General features: G+C 37.8%; 1 protein-coding gene across 1 annotated transcript in view; it reads left to right on the forward strand.

The window, feature by feature from the left end:
* The first annotated feature begins 8,444 nt into the window (after positions 1-8,444).
* Positions 8,445-17,974, forward strand: part of LOC149191092 (uncharacterized) — a 93,537-nt gene continuing 84,007 nt past the window's right edge. Inside the window, exons 1-3 of the mRNA XM_089412335.1 lie at positions 8,445-8,794; positions 11,469-12,987; positions 17,364-17,482. Coding sequence (XP_089268461.1) covers positions 11,578-12,987; positions 17,364-17,482 — 1,529 coding nt within the window. The 5' untranslated portion in view covers positions 8,445-8,794; positions 11,469-11,577. The remainder of the gene's footprint in view (positions 8,795-11,468; positions 12,988-17,363; positions 17,483-17,974) is intronic.

Here is a 17,974-nt window from a genome sequence, read left to right on the forward strand (position 1 = left end):
TTTGGGGAAGGAAATGTCATCCACACATACCACCAACCTCTGCAGTTCATACAGACACAAGGGAAGTTGCAGAACAATCACCATTAGAAATGGTACACATATTTGCAACAGTTCCATTTGAACATCAAGTACAAGAACGACAACACTAATAATGTCGCAGACTGTCTAAACTGAAAACCGGTCATGGCATTGACCACTATGCTAGACTCTTGTGGACACGATACTTCAAGGTAGCCACATCTTTACAATATCGATTCAGAATTCGACAACACTTACTAGATGCTCTTGGAAGGCAAGAAAGTTCTAGATTTTCACCTCTAGGGCGCAATATTATGCCACATGGGACACCTTTGTGTTCCTACAAGCGAGCATTCCAAGATGATTTGGGAGGCGCAATATAGTCGGGTCGCTAAACACTTCAAAGAAGAGACAGTGGAAATATTGTAGAAGTATTTTTATTGGCCAAACCTTTGACAATATGTTGGAAAGTACATCAGATCCTGCACTGCCTACACCATTGTCAAACCAAAAACAATGAAGCAAGGCCTATATACTCTTCTTCCTACTCCTAGTCAGCCTTGGGAATCCAGCTCCATGGATTACATGTTGGGCCTGCCTTCTACTGAGAATGGCAACGACTACGTATTCGTGGTCGTTGACAAATTCTCTAAGATAGCCATTCTGGCGGCCTAAAGGAAGAGTATCATAGCAGAAGTCAATGCTAAGATATTCTTTGAAAGAGTGTGGGTACATTTTCGGATCCCACAGTCCATTATCTCAGATCGAGACAATAGATTCCTGAGTACATTTTGGTCAAGCCTCTAGTCGATGTTGGATACCAAGCTAACTAAGTCCACGACCTTCCGCCCCAAACTGATGGCTAAACATAGGTCGTCAACAGGATGATCATGAACATTTTATGGATGTACAACTCGAAGAATCCACGCACATGGGATGAAATCCTCCCCTATGTCCAACAAAGCTACAACAGAGATCTCCATAGCTTCATTGGTCACAACCCTTTTCAGGTGGGGTTAGGATTCCAGCCACTATGTCCCATTGATGTGGCCATACCATTTGCAACTACTCAAGCATATTTGGGTCATGTCTAGTCCAAAGCTGATCGGGCTAACAGCTTCATTGAGCGCATTCAACACATCCGCCAGCAAGTCCATGACATATTGAACAAAGCCAATGCTAAGTACAAACAACATCATGATCAACATCGAGTGCCGCATAAGTTCCAGGTGGGCGACAAAGTTTGGTTACATTTGCAGAAAGAGTGCCTCGTTGGGCCCCATCGCAAGCTTAGCCCGCTTCGATATGGGTCGTACACCATCACCAAGGATGTAGGGGACAAAACCTTTGAGCTCAACATTCCATTGTTCCTTGGCTTGCACCCAGTATTCAATGTGGACCGGTTGCGACTATACTTTCCTCCATTATTGGACACATCTGACGTCGCAGAGCAACTGTTGCCAACAGATCTCAACCCAAGATACATTGAGCAGACCACAACTGAAAGGATCATGGACACACAGATTAAATACACTTGCCAACAAAGGATCCAATTATATCGAGTTATCAAAGCGGCCAAATCCTTCGCCAGGGAAAGTGGTTCACCAAGGACTAGGTTCAAAATAAATTTCCTCACCTCATGGAGGATCTGCACGTAATGGGGACCATTGCTTCCTAAGGGAGGAGGATTAGATCTAGGTGGATATTGGTGGCCACCCGCCTATTCCACCTAAACCTCCAGTTGGTTTCGTCTGCTTCCTTGATTATAACAACATTTACTATTTTTAGCAGTTTTTTTGGGTCTTGAACTTTCGGAGTTGTTTTAACCCCCTAAACGACGTTTTTTTGAGGTTCGCAGCAAGCCCACAACCATAGGTAGGGAAGTTTGGCAAATCCTATAGTACTCAGAGAGATTTTTCCAACGAGGTATCATACGCACCAAACGAATATCATATGACCAAGTTATGACCCTGGGAAGTTGGCTACCCAACTAACCCCAACAGGGCCCGCAAACTCTTGGCATTTCATCTCCTGGGATTAGGGTTTTGGTTGTTTAGGGTTTTTCCTTATTGTTCAATAAAAAGGCCCTTGAGCCTCATTATAACACAGTTCAGAGGCATGTAGCCGCCACATCTCTTCTTAGAGGTAAGCTACCATTGACCGAGCTAGTTTATTTTCCATTCTATATGTAAGCATATTTTAGTTCTTTTATATTAATTAAATGAAGTTGTATTTTTGTTGCATGTTTGTGTTTATGTTTATATTTGTATTTTGTTGTGTTCCTGCATAAGTCCATATCACATGTATAAAGTGTGCATTGCATAGAAGGAATTATAAATCTCTCTCTCTGATGCCCCTACCTGATCGTACATCTTACATTGTGAAAGTAACCTACCAACTGAATGATTGTTCTATGTGCTTGATTATGGTGTTATAGATAGTTTTATTTTACCATTTGTAATAGACGAATGTGGGTTGGAATTCTATGAGCATGGTTACATTAAACAACTCGAAATAGCTATTAGGGTAAAAAAAGGAGTGGGACCTAGTGTTGAGCAATATAGAGTAAACCTCGAGATGTGTACAACTAAGTTGAAGGCATACGTCACTATGATGGGGACGTATGATGTAATCATTGGGATGAATAGGCTAGAAGCTCATTCAGCTTTTGTGGACTATTTCAAAAAGAAGGTAATCTATTTAGATGATGAAGGTGGGTCAATTGAGATCTATGGTATCAAGAGAGGAGTGTACCTATGATTCATCTCCATGATGAAGGTAAAAAACTACCTCAGGCAAGGTTTCAAATTATTTGTGGTCAAGACTGTAAGTGACGAGAAGGGACCCTCCTTAGATCAACACCCATATTTGTCAAAATCTGAGGATGTTTTCCCTAAAGAGTTGTTAGGATTACGACCTGAGAGGGAGATCGATTTCATAATCGACCCAAAACCTAGGGCACAACCAATATCAAAGACACCCTAGAGAAGGATGCCCTTAGACCTTTGTGAGTTGCAAATGTAGTTAAAAAAGTTGTTAGATCTGGGATTATTAGAACTAGTATTTCAGCTTGGGGTGTGAAGGTGATTTTCGTCAAGAAGAAGGATGGTTCCTTAAGATTGTCCATAGATTACAGGAACTTGAATCGAGCCATGGTAAAGAATAGGTACTCGATACCTGGAATAGATGATCTTTTCTATCAATTGAAGGGAGCAATGGTTTTCTCGAAAATCGATTTGCAATCCAAATACCACTAGTTAAGGATTAAGGAAGGTGACATCCCAAAAACCATCTTTTGAACTTGGTTTGGACACTATGAGTTCATAGTAGTGTCATTTGGTTTGACCAATGCACCAACAATATTCATGAACCTCATGAATGACGTGTTCCGAAAGTATCTAGACCACTTTGTTCAAGTCTTTTTGGATGATATTCTCTTGTATTCCAAGAATGAAAAGGAGCATGAAGGGGACTTAAGGGTTGTCTTGACATGCTTAAGGAAAAATAAGTTGTATGGGAAGCTATCAAAATGCTTATGTAATGCTCCTACCAGATCCTATTGTCTTATATTGTGTTGATAACCTACCAATTGAATGATTGTTCTTTGTGCTTGATTCTGACAAGTATTATTAGTATACATACGAGGTATGTGTATGCTAGCTACATATTTGCACCTTGCAAGAATATGCTAGTATCATGTAGCCTATTATGCTAGAAAATCAATTAACGATTAAGCTTAATTAGTGAATAAGCTATGATTAGCCTTAAACCAAATTAATGATCAACCTTAAGCTTGATCATAACTCATTCACTAATCAAGCTTAACCATTAATTAATTGTCTAGCATAATAGGCTACATGATACAAGCATATTTGTGCGAGGCATGGGTATGTAGCTAGCATACACATACCTCGTACATATACTAATAATACTTATCAAAATAAAGCACAAAGAATAATCATTCAACTGGTAGGTTATTAACATGATGTAAGATAATAAGATCAGGTAGGGGCAGTGCATCAGTATTGAAATATTAGACTTAACATGGACATTGAGATATTTTATTTATGGCCTATGTTGAAATAATTTACTTAACATGGACAATGAAATATTTTATTTATGTCACATTGGAATATTTTGTTGTTATTAATATTTTTTTAAATGTCATATGTCAACTCCATATTAAGCATCTAAGGAATTATACATCTCCTTCATACTAGGAATAAGAAAGCACCTATTTGCAAAATAAGAATATTTTTGCTTTCAAATAATTTTTTGTTGGTGGTAAAATAAGCTATTCTATTATCAGAAATTTAAGCATACATAGCATAGTTGGACTTAATAGTTTATCTATTATCTAAAAAACTATACAAACATGAAAAACAAGTCTACCCCAAGTAGTGCTATAATCAAACTAAGTGAATGTAGTTTCAAAAGCCTACCCATTAGAAAATCAGAGAGTCCAAAGATAGAAAAAGTACTTAACAAACTTGGATAGAGAAATATAAAGGCTGGTCTTACCATGGAGTGGAAACTAAGTCTACTTATACTTCCTAGCCTAATTGGCTTATTAAAACTATAACAACAAAAAGAGGAGAGCTACTAGGCACATTAGTTTGGATGTCAACGGGGTTGTTCCCAATACCAACACCAAACTCGGAGGGTAGAACCCCACCCTGTTTTCTCGTGAGGCATTTTCATAGGGTAAGGAGAACATTACCATGTCTTTCAACCCTATCCAACGTACTGGCATTTTCATCCGCTTTGCCTCCTATCTAGCTAGTGCATGTGCCTCCAACAATTTTGTGTCCCAATAGAGTTCAAGTGTTTTGAAATATTTTTTGTTGTGGGTGTGAATGGTGCCACAATTAGGAAGAAACCCAACGATCACAACCTCCATATCCTCATTAGAAATATAATTGATTTCATCCTTGAATTCAATATCTAACAATTTCATTGTTTTCCTAGGTTGTAGGGGAGATCGCTTGATGGAAGTTTTGAGTAGCATCCATGGTTGTAGATTCAACCCAAGTTCAACGTGTAGCAGGGTATGACCTTGATGAGTAGGACAAAGGTGTGTGGGGGGGGGGATGAAAACTAAAAAAATCCAATTACTAGAGTAGAATACATAAAATGAAGAGAATGTAAGGGGGAAGGGAGGGCAGAGAAAACATATCAACTAGCACCTGTGTTTGAAGAAAATCCATCGCCTTACCCAATTTCCAGAAGGGTTCGACAGACTGTATGCTTCTACCTTGCTTCTACATTAGTGTCAAAAGTACAAAGCCATTGGAAGAGTGAACAAACAGTTGAATCAACATGTGGGGCATTATTACCATAATGGTGAGTGCAAATGGTTGCATGGAAAGGTCATGGTAGAGGGCGACACTTGTCTATCAAGTTATTGAAGTCCATCATCATCCCTCACTTGATGTCTTATCAAATCCTCCGACACCCGATCTGGGGATTACTTTCGACTACATTATCTCTTTATAAAGCTGATATAAAATTATTTCACTGAAGGTGAACATTGAAACATTTTATTTTTGGTAAACATTGAATTTTCATTTGTTATTAATATATTTTAAAAATACCATGTGTCAACTCCATGTTAAGCATAAAAGGAATTACACATCTCCCTCCTATTATGTAGCGCCTTTTAATAGAATGGCCACAAAAGGAATTACATATCTCCCTTATGCTAGATTGTGCCTACTCACCCAATGAGCATGAAAGGAATTATACATCTCCCTCAAAGTAGGTTGTAGAAAGCACTTTCCATCACAATAAGAGAGAAGAGACGCCCAATATAGTATCAAATCCAAAATGAGAAGCAATTATTCCCACTTTTAAATTATTTTCCAAATAAGATAAGTGCCCATTATATATAAAAAAATGCACTCCCGTTTAAACATCATTATAACAATAATCAACATAATTTTATTTTAACTTTGAATTTGTTAAACCAATTATATTTATAATATTTCTATTTATATGTCAATTTGAATCTCAATTCAGATAATCTTAATTTTTCATACCTATATATATATACATATAAATTAGATGGGCAATAACACTTATAAACATTTTAAAAAATTGCTAAAATTTAGAAAATCATAAAAAGTTAATTAAATTATAACTTTATTTAAAATTAATATTAGTATTAATTATAAGAAAAATTAATATATAACTTAAACATATATACATTTATAAAAACTCGAAACAAAATTTTTAATCATGGAGATTTATCCCCACTTTACCATAGAGATTCCTCAAATTGTGGATAAACTTTGTTACAAATTGTAAATAGACTTTGTTACAACACCATGGCTTATCAATACCACATACCCAATAACCATAACTCACTTAGTTTGACACTTGTTCATATGCCTTTTTTTTGAATAATCAATTCAATTAAAAGGGGAAAAAAAGTATAACTACTTTGTAGATAAATCTCAACCTATGGTTCGTGTATACTACTATGAATATTCTAGAATATTTCAGTAGAGATTAAATCCTTACCATCCACCTAATAATTAATGATAATTAAATTAAATTCTAGAAACTCTATTTCAAAACACAAATATTTATTAAATCAAATCTTCTTAATACAATTAGATTTCAAAACTACAATTTATACAACTCTTACACTACACTACACTACATTAATACAATTATCAAAATTATAATGTGTTACTCACCCTACACTACACTGCACTAAAATTACCAAAATTACAATGTCCCTACACTCGCACAATTATCTAGTAATTTTAAACAAAATTTACAATGGATAAGACACACTACACTCAAACAATTATCTAATAATTTTGATGGTTTAAAATTTTTGATTTTATATGACATAGTAGTAACATAAATCACATCCATATTAATAATTAAAAAATATTATTATTTTTAATAATATTATTTATTAAAAATAAATATTATTACTTTTACGTATTTATTATAAAATATATAATATTATATAAAACTTGAATTTCAAAATCAAATATATATTTATATAAAATTAAAAATTCGAATTTCGAAATCAAATCTATAGTAAATGTCGAATTCCATTTTTCGTTATGGCAAAAAACAAAAATCAACCTACTTCGTAGTAATGATTACATATGTCCCTCTGCAAGTAGTTGAATTGATAATGTTGCTAGACAAAGTCCAAGGTTCGATTCTCGTAGGGCAGGCCAGAGTGGACTATGGCAGCCATCAATGCCACGTAACAGGGTATCTATTGCCTACCAAATTATACACACAGGTACCTCTATCATTCTACATTAATCACAAAAACCAAAGCTTCAACTCACGGACGTACAGGGCAGGCATTGGATTCCGGCATTTCCACTGTTGTTGAAACGCTTTCTTTCCTCTGCATCACTGAGTCAAGCCTATACGTACCGTGCGTCGGATGAGGACAGGAGCACATGACTCGAACCTATCCAATCTATCCCTGTGCCACCAAAGGAATGTCGTAGATCTTAGATCCATGTCATGTGCCAACGGTCCTCGAGCTTATCCCTTCGCCGCACGAACGAAATGTCAAAGGCGTTGTATTTAGGGCAATTCCAATTGTCTTTTACTCGTCCAAAATCCGGTAATGGCTGAAATAGTAATTCTGCGTTGTTCAAATCCCGATTTAATGACTTGGATCGAGTAGAAAACACAGTATACAGATTGAGATTGCAGATTTCTGCAGTTCAGATATTTATAAGTGAATTTAAATAAAGTTTTCGTTTAAAATAATATCTAAACAAGAAACGTGAGAGAATGATCCACGAATAGGCAGTGCCGCCTCCTTCACACAATTTAATACAAATCAAAGACAATTTTCATAATATAAAACGCTTATATCAAATCAATGTTGGAAACAGGCGTTTTTATTCTCATCCACTGGGGCCCGTGCACAGTGTGTCCACACAGTTCGTGCGCGGGTAACGGGGAGCAGCACTTCCCTGAATTCGAACCCGTGACCACGCAATTTGTTGTAAATACCGAAGTGGCTACAGCCGCAGGGCCCTCCTCGGTACACACACGAACAAAGAGTACTCGTGTCCTTTTGCAATCAGTCTGTGGGACCCGCTCTCCACCAATGGTCCAGTCAGCGTGCTGCGTGGCAAATCGGCGCTGACTGTCGGGGTTTTCTGACTCTCCACCTTATTCACGTTCGAGCGGTTGATTGCAGCGGCGAGCAGAGAGAATCTGGCGGATTATAAAGCATTCGACGCCGCGTTCTTCCAATCAGATCATGACAGCACAACATTTGTTGACGATGGAGTTGGTGCGGCTTTCACATGAACCACATGATGTATGTATGTGCTGTTGCCATTCATGGGAATGGAATACGTGGGCCATGATGACGTGTTCAGTTGGAAATAAAAAATAATGATTGTTGTTATGAGGAGCGGACTTGATTTATGTTATTCGCCTGCATCATTTATTTTCGTTAGTTTTTTCTAAAGCGGTCCTGGGTTCAAACCCTAAGAGTTCTGGCCAAAGTTCTCCACCTCAATTGCCTTACGAGCGGGAAAAAATTCCTTTTTTTACAGCGATCGGTGCCTGCAATCTTGTGGTGAGATGGACAGGGGATGTCGTCTTCGCGGTTTCGAGACGGTCATCCAGCGTTTGGATGTTTTTCCTGTGAATTTTGGGGCACAAGGTGCACATGCTTTTGCTTGATTCGGGACGGGACTCCTTCCAGCAGGCGTCGTCTGAATTTCTAAATGTCCTGGGATTGATCGAGGTTCAAAAGGTTTTTCTCTCACTGGTAATTGGAGTTTTCTTTCAACTATTTTGGGCCCGAGATCAAAATGATTTCCAAATGAAGCTTCCAGAAATTTTATTTTGCTTTCAGGGCTCTCAAATTCGTGTTCTTTTAATCTGAAGCAACAAAATACTTTCTCTTTTCCTTTCATGGTTCTGAAATTTGTGTTTTTTTCTTTTCCTTTCAAAAACAGAGAATTTCAAAATGTTGAAATTTAGTTCAATTCTCGTGATGATTATTAATTTCATGCATTTAATCTTGAAGTCGGTGGATGCGCTCTGCTTTTCCGTGAGTTCAATTCTTGTTTTTTGGCAAAATATGTTTTTTGTGGATTAGTTTTTTCTTCTTTTGCTTTTGATATCGGATGGCACTGATATTTGTTGGTGGTTATTATTTTGTGCAATTGATATTTGACTATCTCTGATTTTTCTCCTGTTGAATTTTCTTGCTTTTATGAATTCCAATTTTAGGTTTTTAATATTTAATGAAATTTAAGTTTCGTGAAAATGCTTTTGGCCTTTTTGTTTGTGCACGCAAAGCTCCATTTCATGTAAGTTGTGTAATTGCTTTCATATTTTGCTCAAATGTAGTTTTTTGTTGATACATATAAGTCGCGACTAGTCTCTCTGTGCATTCGATTACTTCATTTTCTTTTGCCATTTTTGTTCGCATGTGGTGTTTAGTTCAAGCCACGAGTGGCATGTGTTAGGGTATGGCCTCTTGCTGGTTGAAATGAGAGGCATATGATTTTTCATATTTACGGAAAGCAGGCGAAAATGCATCGATTAAAGATTCTGATAGAAATTCCAATACGATGATAACCGTTGGCATAATTGGTTGGATATGGCTGAGTGCATTGATTAAATATATTTGTGTTTTTTTAATTCCATTGACGGGCTTGACAATACTGGTGTTTAGTATTTGTTTTGAAAGTGCTTCCTTTAAACCCCCTAAGCATTCCAATTAGCCCGAATAAATCAGGCACCGCCAGTGGCCCGTTCTCACTAGCAAGCAGCCCTCAAGGGGAGGTACATTTCTATCAAAGTTACCCAGTTGTTTCTCCTGGTCCCAATTACTTATCTCTGTCTCCAGTGGATTTGAATCTGGGTGGGTAGCTTGACATATCACTGCCATATCACTGCCTTTGCCCACTGAACCACGACCCCATTGGCAAGGGAGGGGCTATAGTTTTGGATTATATGTGAAGGCGTTTACAGTAGAGCCATATATTTCTGTTTTCATTTAGTTTTACTTCAGATACAACTGAGGCGTAAAAGACCTGTTAGATGGGGTAATAGTTGTCGTCATTTCTGTTGTAACTTGGCACACATCTTTGATTTCTGTTGTAACTTGGCACACATCTTTGATTTAAGACCTTTTTCTTTTTAAGATTTTGTTGATGAAATGCACAACTCAGGATACCCACTACACACTTCCCCTCGATCTGAGGATCATACTAAGGGCAAACCTGCCAGTTGCAGTTTGGGCAACCTTGTATGGCGGGGACCTCGAGTGAAGTGAGGTCAATATTAGTGGAGGCAGCCAGCCCAGGGACTTGACCCTGTGACCTCCACTGTGACCTCTTTTTTGTAATTCGCTATACTCAACTACTCAAACTAACCCAATGGGCTATCTTTGAGGTAAGACCTAATTTACAAACTTTGCACATTTGTTATCTGCTGGAGTTTGCCAATACCCATTTTCTTATACTTACTGCCTATCACATGTTGAAAAATCTTAAGTGTTTAATTGATTCATAAAAGCAAAGGTTTTATACATATATACAATCGATTCCATCAATTGGTTGGGATGTGAAAGTTTTACTTATAACGTTTGGTTTCATTTAGAGGCTTGGAACTTTTTACAGTCCTTTATTAACATGCTTGGATTTTGTAAACTCACTTCTTGTTTATTGGATATGATTGAATACTGACTTGTGTTTTTCTGATTGCATTGATATGCATGGCAACTGGAAATTGTTTTTTTCATATTTGATTGTATTGCAAAATTGGCAGTTTTTATCCTACGATATATTAGTGTTTTGGAATTTGGAAGTTGTGTTATTGCTGTATTTGATACTATGATAGGCTTGAGATTTTTAATTGTATTTTGTGACTTTATCAACAGGTTTGAAATTTTATAATTTATAGATTCTATTGGTTGTCTTGGATGAATTAAATGACAAATTGCCATGCTGTTTATCAGGACATTGACTTTCCCTTGTTTTAACTTTTAACAAAGGGGCCATTTTCTTTGGATAAATAAGTTAAGACTCGAATTTAGCTGCAGCCTGCAGATGATTTGATCTTTTATGTGGGGTCTTTTGCTGGAAATGGCTGTAAGCATAACAAGTGTGTCAGAAGTAGCCTTCAATGACTTGCTATCATGCACTTGCCAAACTGATAGTAAATTGAAATGTATTTGGGACAAGGAATGGATGTGGAAAGGAAAGGGAGATTGTGATTCAGCTTTGGCATTTTCTAGGAGTTGCGTTTGCACTCCCACATTGTACTCGTACTGGTTGTATCCTTCAGTCCCATTGACCTATTTATGGTCATTCGTTGGACATTAATAAAATTTTCTCATCTTATCTTATCTAATGTAGTAGCTAAGTGCATCCAAGTGGAGGAAGAGCTGATTATTTTGTTCTGACTGGTTTGAATGAACTTTGATGCAGATATCCAGATTGAGACAACCACGTTTTATGGAACTGTGAAAGTCACCTTTCAATGTCATTTGAGTTGCCCTTCATCATCTAACAAGTTTGTTTCCAGAACTGAGTTCATATGGCGTCGGGTTCAATTGAGGCAGATGAAATATTCGCTAACATGATTCATCGTCAACAATGGCAACAAAAGCAGGAGATGAATGAATTAGTGGATGCCCAGTCAGTTTCCACTGCTCATGCTGAATTTAGACGAGGTTTAGAGGAGCTTGTTCGGGATCATTTCCATACCTGTATGACTCTTGCTTCCTGCAGTTCTGCTCATGAAAGTGGAATCAATGGGCGTAGAGATTGCATTGATGTTCATCACTTTGATGAGGACCATGATGATGGTGAAGAAGAGGAAGGTGATCAGCTTATACGTAGAAGACGCAGATCTAACATTGAAGAAGATTTAGCCGAGTCTTCTGCAGCAAGAAGACGCCAATCTAGGATCTTGACTAGATGGGCTGCACGACAGGCTCAGGAGATGATCACTACAATGGAAAGGCAAAATCGAGAGTCGGAGCTACTAGCTCTTGCTGGCTTACATACTGTATCAATGTTAGATTCTTCTTTCCTGAGGGAATCTTCGGCGAGTAGATCAGAAAGGAGAGTTGAAAGGCCTAGTACTCGAGCTTCCTCACTTCTGCAAATGTGGAGGGAGCTTGAGGAGGAACAGAGAGCTGATCGTGCTAGAGAAAGGCTGAGAGCAAGCATGGCTTATTCAGAGGCTCCAAACTCTACAAGAGAACGGGTGGATAATGGATTGTATCATGAAAATGCAGGTAGAGAGGGGAGAGAGCATGGTTCAAACAACAACAATGTAAATGTTTCTTCAAATGAGGTCAATCGAAGTAGGAATGTGTCAGAGAATGACGGTGATCATTTTGAGGACAGAGAGTGGACAGTAAATACACGAAATAATAATGAAAATCCTGAAGTGGGAAGTAGACGTGAACAATATAGAGTCTGGGAAGATGCACAGTTGGATTCAGAAAATGCTAGTAGGGAACAATCTCCTGAACCTGTAGAAGGTGACAGGGAGAGGGTAAGGCAGATTGTACAGGGATGGGTGACTGTAAATGGAATTACTGATAATGCATCTAACATGACACAGGGCAGTGGCCACAGAGCAGAGTGGCTTGGCGAAAATGAAAGAGAGCGGGTGAGACTAGTCAGGGAGTGGGTGCATGTGACAAGCCAGCAGAGAGATGCCCGGGGTAATCGGCTGGAGCAGTCACACAGGCATGATGTCCAGCCTGGTCTAGTCCGTAGACAAGCCAGACAGCACGAAGGCCTTCGAGATGGATTGGCTGCTGAACTGGACGAGAATGAGCCAGAGCATGTAAATAGAGATGCACTAAGATTACGAGGAAGGCAAGCCATTCTTGATTTACTGGTCAGGATTGGGAGGGAGAGGCAGAGAGAACTTGAGGGACTGTTGGAGCATCGAGCTGTTTCAGATTTTGCACATCGCAACCGTTTGCAGGTGAACATTTTAATATTAGTTTCTGAACTAACACTTTTATGATAGTGTCTTAATGGAAATATAAATTATATATCATGAATATTAGTGGTTGTTTTACATACAATTATTTCCAAAGTAACTCTGGACCAAAGTTGAACCAAACCATATAGAGCAAAACAGAAGCAAAGATTCAAATACTGGCACAGTAAGTAACTGAAGATTCTTCTCATCGACGATCAATTCTGGCAGTTGCAGGTATTGTGCTACTTTAGCATTAGCATCAACTATTTTGTTCTTATTCTGGAAAATATGCTCAAGTTTATGTTCTTCTACCTCCCCCATCAGCTCCCTGGCCTGCTCTGTAACCACTTCAGACCCGGCGTGTACAGGCATAGAATTTTCTTTCATGCTCCAATGAACCCAATTATGGCCTTGTATTACAAACTGATGAACATGCAGTTCTGGTACAATCTCGAGCTCCATGGTGCTCTATTCTTTTCCAACGTTTTGACTTCTCCTTGACCACCTAACAATCCTGCAACATGTAAATCTTGCATGGTTGGTTCTTCTTTGAATTTTCACCTATCCCATGTAATCCATGCAAACCTGAACAGAAACTTGGGAAGACGTGAAGCATGTATGTATTCTTACCTCTTAAGATAAAGAAGCAGATCTCATCCCATCCCAGAATAAGTCTGTAAAGTTCCAAGATCCTTCAGAAGAAAGAGGGCTCCTAGCTATCATTGTCCAAGCCTCCCTCATATACTTGAACGAAAAAGTGGACAGTGGTCTGCATAATTCACAGCAGGAGGGCCAAGTGAAGTCTTTCCTGATAACATCATTTGTTAGCAACTTCTTATACATACAACGGAAGCAGCATAAAACAGCCCACCCTTTGCAAATTCTTTGATAAACAAAGATTCTCCAGACTATTCTCTGTTCACTTTAACAAGCTAAACAAAGATTCTCCAGACTATTCTCTGTTCACTTTAACAAGCTCATTTTTGAAGAGTTATGGTAACCCAATTCACTTTGTATTTTCAGCAATGTGAATCCATCATCATCACTATCCTGTATTCTTTCCTTGGGGTTAGTGGAATGTATGTGTGCCTGAGCATGACAGGTTCTTGTGACAAGTCAAAACCGTTCCATCAAATTCCCACTCCATTCCTTACCTTGGCTTGGATGTTGGACAATGAACATATGAACTTACATATTTACCAGAAATGACAAAGATGCAATAGAATGGTAAACAATAATATACGAAACAGAGTTGGAAGGTTTTTCATATAAGAAACGTATACACTATATACCTATAGGGCCTAACTTATACTCATACACAAGATACAGGTGACTGAAAGATAAAAAGGCCTGAAGAATTGCATGAGTATAAGTTATGTATGTACAATTGAAAAAGAAATAAAATCTTCTTCTGGTGAAGGTTGGTTTGCCATATTGCCAACCAGAGTTAAGAATTTTGAATTCCGAGGAGTCAATTCACTTCTCTAAATATAGTCAACATATGTCAACAGGATACCACTCTCAACAGAGACCTTAAAACAAAAAGGGGGACCACCCTATGCTTCCAAAAGGGCACCTGGCCCTAGTAGGTATAGATCACTTAGAGGTACCAAGCCAAAAGAAGCATGCTGCCATCACTCCCCGGCCCCTAAATACATAAATTTGGATGGGATATTCTTTGGGAAAAAAATAATAATAAATATTAAAGAGGCTAAGAGCACATACCATTCCAAAGAAATACAATACGAAAAGTTGAATGAGAAATTATTTGGGAAGAAAATAAATAATAATAAAGAGCATATACCTTTCCAAAGATGGAGTTTGGTAGGAGAACGAATATGGCCAATAGACTTCTGAGTGCCTGTAACACTTGGGCACGCATTTTGCCAAGTAATAATATATTCTGGGTTGGGATTAGGTTTGGGGTTTGGTCTGGGACTGGTCCCTGCTGCTCCTTTCTTCTGCATATCCATTTCTGCTTCTTCTTCTGATTTAATCTATGTTGCAGGAAATGTGGGGGGGGGCTGTTTCCGGCTGGAAACTGGGACGAAACGCGGAAACGCGTTTGGTACGGCCAGGAAACGTGTTTCCGGCCGTACTGCCAGGTTTCCCGAAACGGAAACGTGGCAGTACGGCCGGGAAACGCCGGAAACACGTTTCCCGGCCGTACAGCCTGCGTTTCTCAATTGAATTGTGTTTTTTTTAATTTTTTTTTTTCAAATTTGTTTTTTAATTTTCTAGATGTGTGTCTAAAGTTATAAAAGTGAATTTTTGCCCAAGTGTTGATATGCAGTTCATGGTAATGTTAAATTCTTAAAGTAAAAGGATGAAAATGACCATGAAATGACTCAGGATGTTTGAGAGTGGTTTCGCCCTCATTGGATTTCATATGGAGAAAGTAGAATTTTAGATCTCACTCAAAATCCAGCAGACTTATTTGTTTTTCAGGATTTCAGGATTGGATTATTGCAATGTTTCCATTGGATTTTATCATGTACTAGGGTATGGAACTTGTATTTAATCAAGAGAACCAAGCCCTCTATGCAGGGGAAACTCCCAATAATCAAGATCATGTAGGGTACTAGGGTATGAAACGTGTATTTAATCAAGAGCACTAAGGTCGTTCGACTATGTAGGAGGAGACTCCCAATACAACAGTGGTCCTTTTAAAGAATGGGATGTGGATGCAGAAAATCCTGATTTGGATCTCTCTCTTGCAGCGTTATAGTCTTTATTGTACTTGCAGCCTCATATATTAATATAAATAAAGGCTGATTTTGAGATTTGGATATCTAATAAAGGTTGCTTTTGGATATTCCGATATTTTTATTTTCATTATGTGATCATTCATGAGTAAATGTGATGTAAATTAAATCTTAATGTTTAAGTGTAATAAATTATAATGTATCATTTATGCTTTATGATTGCACACACACACACACACACATATATATATGTATAAATATTTTCTATATATATATATATATATATATATATATATATATATATATATATATATTCGCGTTTCCCCGTTTCCAAAATTTGGGGAGGTCGCGTTTCGTATCGCTTCCCGTTTCGTGAACTCGTACCCATTTCCCCGTTTCGTGCAACTTAGAATTTAATGTATATGTGTTGCTGGAGTATATCTCATTGGAGTGTGGCTCTATAAAAACTCAGAATTTGAATTTACAAATCTTGTTATCCTTACTTCTGCCATCTTATCCGAATGCAAGTCGCCCCAGCACTGGTTTGGTTCTCAATTGGAGCTTAGTGCGAAATAGTTCATTATAAAAATGAAAATACTTTGACATAGCTATCAGATCTCCAGTGACCAAAATTGAAGGGCTTCCTTGCTTCAAGCTGGAAATGTGGAAATATGTTTTAGGATTTCAAGTTTCTGCGTTTTAACTTTTTATCGAGTTCTTGTTATTTTTCTCTGTTTTTTCGCTTTTAAGTTTTAACCATGAGAGACAACCTTGTTTCTTGAGAAACAGGAAATTGTTTCCTTTGGAATGTCCTGTGGAAATGGTCCTTTTCTCAAGAAAAAATCCTGGCTCTCAAAAACATGAGTGGCCATAGAAAATGGTGTTTTCAGTTGCTTTCTTTTTCTAAGCAGTTCCTTGATAGAAACCATGGCAGCTGCTGTCTTGTTTCTGGTAATGTGGACGCTACACCATCATACAAATTCTGCTAGTTGTAAATCCTTACAGTAAATCTTAAATGCTACCATTATGTGGAAGTATCTCATCAGATTTAGGATGATTACAAAAGCTCTATGTTGTACCTCTTCCTGAATCCTGCTGTTGATTATTTTTTATATGATAAACTAGAATATTAGTGTCCTATTATATCAAACAGTTACTGGCAGCCTAATTTTATATCTTTTCTTAGGTAGAACATTTAGCTTTCAGCTAGATGCTTGAGAACTATCTTTTTCTACTATTAGTATTGATTTAGGAGTTGCTCCCATTTTGTATTGACACTGGATTTACTCATTTAGTTCCATTGACCTCCTTTTGTGGTCATTTGTTGAGTATGAGTAAAATTATCTTATCTTACTGTTTGTATTTCCGTTTTGCAACTCTGCTTCACATTTGCTGAAATAGAATATTGTGCCTTATTTTATAATGCCTTTAAAAATGGTCACAGGAGGTTTTTTTATTGTTTGTACATTTTAATGCTTCAATGGGGATACTATGGAGCAATTTATGATTTCTAATGGCCACATTTTCTTAATCAACATTGTATTACTAGAAGATATAGTTAGTGCATGTTTTTGTGATTCTACTTTGTTATGAGTCATTTCTTCAACTGACTAATCTATTTAGTGCATTGAGCCAGTGGTACTGTGTAATTGGTTTGGTACTCTTTTGCAGTCATTACTCAGAGGTAGATTTTTACGCACTGGAGCTGCAATTGAGGAAGAGAGGCCTCCCTCAACAGCTGCAAGGGAGTTGGGACAGTTAAGACAACGCAGGACTGTATCTGGTTTAAGGTATGATAATTTTTAAAGATTTAACCCCATTCCTCAAAGCATGCATGCGTTATGGCTCTATATATTATTGACTCCATATAAACATTGGATACTGTTGATTTGTTTACTCTTTTTTTCTAGTGTCATTGTAAAGCTACCATGTGGCAAGGTATGTGGATCTGTGCTGACATCATTTTTCTCACTTTATATAAAATGTTATGGTGAAGGCAGATGGATAAGATGGTTCTGATTAATGGGTATAACTATATTTTCTATGTATTTGTCTTATGTATTTGTGTGCTTCTGACCATCTATGGTGTTCCCCAACTCACATAATGTATTTCCTGGGGAAACCCACTGGGCACTTTTCCTCATTCTGAGTATGGTACTCAGGGTAAAATGAATTTTGTAGAAGCTCAAAGCTTTGTCAAGTCACTTACAAGAATAGAATCAGAGTGGGGAGCATAACGCTCCATCATACAACCACTCAGGCTAGACCCAATTGACAACAAC

Source organism: Pinus tabuliformis, chromosome 3_1 (genome assembly GCF_031772625.1).
Source record: "Pinus tabuliformis cultivar Carrire ecotype Pingquan chromosome 3_1, CPIR1, whole genome shotgun sequence".
NCBI classification, from domain to species: Eukaryota; Viridiplantae; Streptophyta; class Pinopsida; order Pinales; family Pinaceae; genus Pinus; species Pinus tabuliformis.